At 38.3% G+C, this 5,987-nt stretch overlaps 1 protein-coding gene across 2 annotated transcripts; it reads right to left on the bottom strand.

The window, feature by feature from the left end:
- Window positions 1-843: 843 nt before the first annotated feature.
- On the bottom strand, window positions 844-5,626 carry LOC109889782 (F-box only protein 48). 2 transcript variants are annotated; one of them, XM_020481498.2, is made up of 3 exons: window positions 5,515-5,626; window positions 1,916-2,254; window positions 844-1,701 (listed from the first exon to the last, which is right to left on the bottom strand). In XM_020481498.2, exons 2-3 carry the CDS (start codon window positions 2,210-2,212, stop codon window positions 1,540-1,542), a joined length of 459 nt encoding a protein of 152 aa, XP_020337087.1. In that variant the 5' UTR covers window positions 2,213-2,254; window positions 5,515-5,626; the 3' UTR covers window positions 844-1,539. The 2 variants fall into 2 exon arrangements, with proteins under 2 accessions (XP_020337087.1, XP_020337095.1); XM_020481506.2 differs by lacking the exon at window positions 5,515-5,626 and adding an exon at window positions 2,601-3,515.
- Window positions 5,627-5,987: the final 361 nt, after the last annotated feature.

Genomic DNA, 5,987 nt, shown 5'->3' with positions numbered 1-5,987 from the left:
GCTATCTAGAAATGATCAACCACCAACTTGACAGAGCTTGAAGAATAAATAAAAAATATTAGATGTAAATATTGTACAATCCATGTGTGCAAAGCTCTTATGACTTACCCAGTAAAACTCACAGCTGTAATCGCTGCCAACGGTGATTATAATATTTATTGGGGTGTGAATATTTATGTAAATTAGATATTTCTGTATGCAAATAAAACATATAAAAAAATACTAATACATTTATAAAAACATTTTTTAATTTGGGATATTGTGTATAGATGGGTAAGAAAAAAAATTGAATCCATTTTTAATTCAGGCCAGGCTGTAACACAACAAAATGTGGAACAATTCAAGGGGTATGAATATTTTCTGACAGCACTATAAATCTTTGTCTTGTACCTACTAAATGGCATATATACACAATCCATGTCTCAATTGTCTCAAGGCTTAAAAATAATTATCCAACCTGTCTCCTCACCTTCATCCACACTGACTGAAGTGTTTTTAACAGGTGACATCAAAAGATCATAGCCTTCACCTGGATAGTCTTATGTCACGGAAAGCTTTGTACACTCAGTATATTTTGTTTTTAGGTTGCTATATGCTTGCACGGACATACCAGCAGGATGTAGGCCCACACACTGTATTAAACTATAAATCAACAATTAACACTATAGGGTGAACTATCTATCCTAATGTTCAATGTCTGAATCCATTCCTTTGAATATTGTTAGCTATCCCTGTCCGAAGTGCTGACATTGGATCTTGTTAGAAACCGTAGAAAGTCCATCAATTGATTTGAATTGGCCCTGTCCATGCTGCTGAAAAAGTGGACCTTTGTTAAAGAACCCGAAGTTTCATTGCCGTTTAATTTGATACAGTGGCAGATAGTACCATAATTATAAAGACAAAGTCAATTGCCATATTTAAACTATCTGCAATAATTGAATTAGACTATTGAAGATATTATGCACCACACCAAATGTGTTTGTGCATCAAAATAATGTCTTTCAATGAATGTATGGTGATATAGCCTACAGTGAGTAACACATGAATATGCATGGCTGTTACATGAAGTGAACACATGAACAGTCATGTCAAAATTAATTAAAATAGAAAATATAGTGCTCCAGCCCCATATATCTGATACAGTGCATTATGAGTATTATTGTATACAGTATAACTCATATACACACTGTCAACCAAAGGAGTTTAAATAGCTAATAAACACTGCCAAGTAGTAAAAGTGCTAAACTTTAGTGCTATACTGTAAATGCAAATTAACATCTTAATAGCCCACTTTATTCAGTGTGGTGAAGGCCCAATTGTATCACTGATTTAGGAATTCATTAAAGGGTATCGTTATTTTCCTGGAATATAGCCTACCATATATTAATGTATAACAAAAAAAGAAATACAAGTTTGTGATTATTAACCATAATCACATAAAACTGTATAAAAGGTATAAAACGAATCAATAAGTGCTTAAGACATAATTATAAAAGAAAATCTAAAAGGTTCATTCATAGCTCTTTATGGGATTTGCATCTATCTCTCCAGCTCTGCTTCCAGAATCTCGCCCCAAGTCTCGACATCCAATGAGCACATGTTCCTGTCCAGTAGTTCATCGGCAGAATGAATGTTGCTGTATCGTCCCCTTAACCATTCGCTCTTCAGAAAACCTCTCCTGTAGTTCCGCACCAGGGTGACCTAATGAGAAATAATTAAAGAATGACAAAGGCATTTGTTATTGAGATAATGCTCTTTGGATGAGTGCCATTTATCGTATTAACGTTTTGTAAGGGGGGAGTGTGATGTCTATGATACGTCTATGATATTTGCGATCTGACAATGATGTTATAGGCAGGTATTCCAGTAGTCTAGCATAACTGAGGTGAAGCTGTTTAAAAACCAACAGACACACCTTCCATGACAGTCCATACTGTCTGTCCCCATCAATCTCCTGTTGACAGAAAGCTCGCACAGTCAGGCAATGATTCCTCCAGAGGTGGTCGCTGTCTTCAATGATGTGGTGCCACAGTTTGCAGGTCAACAATGCACTACATAAGCTGTCAATGTCCAGTTCACTAAAAATCTTCAAGCTCATTTCCGTGGGCAGCATTTCGGCAAAGTTGTGTGGGCATGTCTCTGTGGCAGAGGTCAAAGTGGGCCTTCTTTCACAGACAAAATAGGCATTGGAGATCCTTTTGGAGACATACATGCTGCATAGTTCAGTGTCCCACACGTTGATTTAACAGTGGCCCTGTGAAAAAGTTTGATAATGAACAAGGGCATGGTGCAAAAACAATGATTATAAAGGCTTAATACCTATACCTAGCTACCTGTACAATTAATTCAAGTCTAAGTGCCTAGTGCTCGGGGTTGTCACTGTACAGGCCCATATATGGGTCTGGGTCAGTGCAATGGACTAGCTCTGGGGCTTGCTAGCCATGGTTTTGTTAGCCATTTAACATTATCTAGCTAGGACACGTTGACTTCATGGCTTACAACTAGAAGCACTTGCCACTCTTATTCTTGGTTAGAATGCAAAGTAGCAAGTAAGCTATCTAGCAACATTAACAATTTGTGTAAATTAAATTAACACCAACCTTTGCATTATGCATGCTGCCAGCTAATACCACATCGGGTGGGTGAAACGAGCACAGCTAGCTACTTATACTTGAGATAGCTAGCCAGGCCCGATTCGATTGAACTCGGTGTGGAGTAACGTTTGCATGCTATTTTGTTAATTTCGTTGTGTCAAATACATTGTAAAGCTTGGTTAGACAAGATATGAACCTTGTATTCCCATATGTTACGTTTGATCCCGGAGCTCCGAGGCATCATCAAAATCGCTAAGCACTGTACTTCAAAGCAATGTGCCAATGCCTCAATCGCTTTATCAGAAGTACGTGATCAATGACGTTGGTTTCGTCGAACAACCACCTGATTGATTTCGATCTTATTATAGCTCAGTCAAAGACAGTACAGAATGAAGATTGGAGGCAGAAACTGCTTCTATAGAAATCTTGTTCACAATTGTAGGCGATGTCATGGCGACGTTGGCTAGCTAAGGGAATGTGCAGAAATATGTCATCGGGGCTAACGGTCGTCTCGCGCAGAAATGTGCATGTGCAGGCTGTCAACTCAAAGCAATGATGCCATGCTCACAGGTTTTCCACCAAATTGGGCTACTTTGAAAACGATGCCGCGGGCGAAAATGTATTCGTCGCGGATTTTGGTCTCCTTCTAAATTGCACCATGGCGGCCATAGTATTTCTCTGAAAAATTATATATAATTCACTGTGACCTGCTACTGCTGCTGGGGGTGAGTAAGTGTGAGTAAGTGGTGGAGAGCACAGGTTGAAATATCAAAACAAACTCTGAACCAACTATATTCATTTGGGGACAGGTTGAAACGCATGAAACATTCATTACAATTTAGCTAGCTAGCTTGCTGTTGCTAGCTAATTTGTCCTGAGATATAAAACATGAAATGTTTTGCAATGCACAAGGTCCTCTACTCCGACAATTAATCCACAGATAAAAGGGTAAACCTAGCTACTTTCTAGTAATCTCTCCTCCTTCAGTCTTCTTATTTTCCTCTTCAGGCTTTATATGGCAGCTGGCAACCAACTTTAAGTTGCATTACCACCACCAACTGGACTGGAGTGTGGACCTCGGTTCATCTTTCAATCAGCCACGCGTGTATATGCTCGTTGATGCACGCGAGCAGTTTAGATGAAATTATTGAATAACATGCATTTTATTTGCAAGGCTCACGCATGTAACGCAAGTGGTGTAGTCAACATGTCCTGGAGACAGAGAAACACACACACGTCGTGACAACTTCTTACCAGTTGCAGGTAGGCTATTTAGATTGGTCATTATGGATCCACCCTTTTTTCATAAAACATGTTAACGTGCTAGAACTGATATAACGGCAATAAAGCAATGGAAAATGACTTTAGGCGCACTAGAGCTCTTTAGATAAATTTGCTTAGAGATGGTTTAAAGTAAACTGCATTCTAATTGTCTTTTCTTTTGTATAACAGTATCAAGCGATGGGTTTTACTCATGCTCAGTTCTATGGGGAAAAAGTCCACAATGAAAATTACATTAAAATGTGCATCTGTTGGCCATCAAGTAGGCTATTCATTTCGATGCCTTTGCAGGCTACTGTAGCCTACCAATTGATACAATAAAATATATTGAAATGGCAATATCACTGGAGTCAATTCGTGCCACTTGGAGCTGGCAAACAGATTTAATAAATAGCCTATAACTCTGTTGTTGTAACCTTGTGTTATTATGCAATTATTAATGCCCATGTTTAGTTAATTAAATTGGAAGTTATCAATTGTGATCATGGTCACAGCTCTATAGCAAATGTATCATCCTCCACATTTAGTGTCAGTTTCATTGTGAACTTTTCCCTGGAATGAGATGTTGGCCTATCAGGGCCTATAGGCTACCTGCATCTAGCTCAGAAAACCATGGAGAAGTTGAATTGCAATTATAAACCCAGATTTTTGTCAGTAGCCTATGCCTATTGAAACAAGTAAATCTCACAAATAGGCCATTTATAACGGTTTGAAGTTATCACATCTGGCATATGACGGAACAATTGCCAGAAAATAGCCCAACATTCGTTATTTAAAGTTAATCCAAATGTTTCTCGTACAGAGATTGCGAGATCCTTTGTCCAACTTTCATCACTCAAACTCTCCTGTCGGATGTATCAAACTAGGTGGTTTGAGCCCTGAATGCTGATTGGTTTAAAACCATGGTATATTAGACTTGTACCACGGGAATGACACAAACTTAAATTGAAATGTTCTAATTACGTTGATAACAAGTTTATAATAGCAATAAGGTACCTCAGGGGTTTGTGGTGTTTGGCCAATATACCACGGCTAAGGGCTGTTCATAGGAATAGCCCTCAGCCGTGGTATATTGGGCATATACCACAAAGAACAGCCATTAGGTCTGCCCTTATTGCTTAATCATAGCAGTCAAAACAAGTTAAATCGAAACCCATTGATGGAAAATGATCTGGAGTTTAATTTATATTTTCTCTTGCGACATTTTTAAACTCGCAATAATTATTATTTTGATGGAAACAAAATGTAGCTTCTTAGCCTATGTTGTTAAAAATTACGTCGACATTCCTTAATTCGCTCGATAACGTTATGGGAAAACGGTTTATTGAATAAATGTGGTAACTCAGTCATTGTGGACGGGTTTTCAGACGTCACTGACGAAAATTAAAACGTGTTTGTCGCTTTCACGAGGTTGGAATACTAACATGTTGAACTACATAAAACATTGGCTCAAATCTAGGTAGTGACTTTCCTTTAATTAACAGTTCGAGGAAATGTACGAATAATTGTTCTCATTGACTAGTGTAACGTTACACTGTGTTGATCAAAGCCTCGCGTCACAATGGGGAAACAATCGTGTATTTCTGATTGTATTATCTGTTCAGATAAAAGAGTATGAAAGAACCAAACATTTACCTACCCCAACAAATGTGTAGACCTCCTTGACAGCTCACGGTTTAAATATCCCTTCCGTTAAAATTTTGTTTACCTACGACGATGACGTAGTCATCGTTTATAGGCCGGCGCATGCGTACATGCTCAACACGAGCAGCGAAGCTAGGGTTAGTTCGATTTGCAACCCCCGGTTCCGCGTATTAGTGGAGACTTCACTTTAGGGCAAATGGAATGGTCCAAATTAAAATGTGCCAACTAATCTCAACTGGGGCACAGGACCATGCAAAACGATAGAAAATAGAATATCTTTGAGATGAATATAACATTTGTGTAACATCAAGGAAATGTATTAAAGGATACATGTTTAGGCCTTTTACTTGTAAGGGCTGGGTAACAACAATACAAAACATTAACAATATGTAGTGCACAAGATGCGCTTACTACTTTAACTACATAATTCACTTCAGCACAACAGTGCTTTCACATAAACCAAAAACA

Source organism: Oncorhynchus kisutch, linkage group LG1, assembly GCF_002021735.2.
Source record: "Oncorhynchus kisutch isolate 150728-3 linkage group LG1, Okis_V2, whole genome shotgun sequence".
Taxonomy (NCBI): Eukaryota; Metazoa; Chordata; class Actinopteri; order Salmoniformes; family Salmonidae; genus Oncorhynchus; species Oncorhynchus kisutch.
Note: the sequence above shows the minus strand (reverse complement) of the source record. Positions and strands in the feature narration are given on the sequence as shown.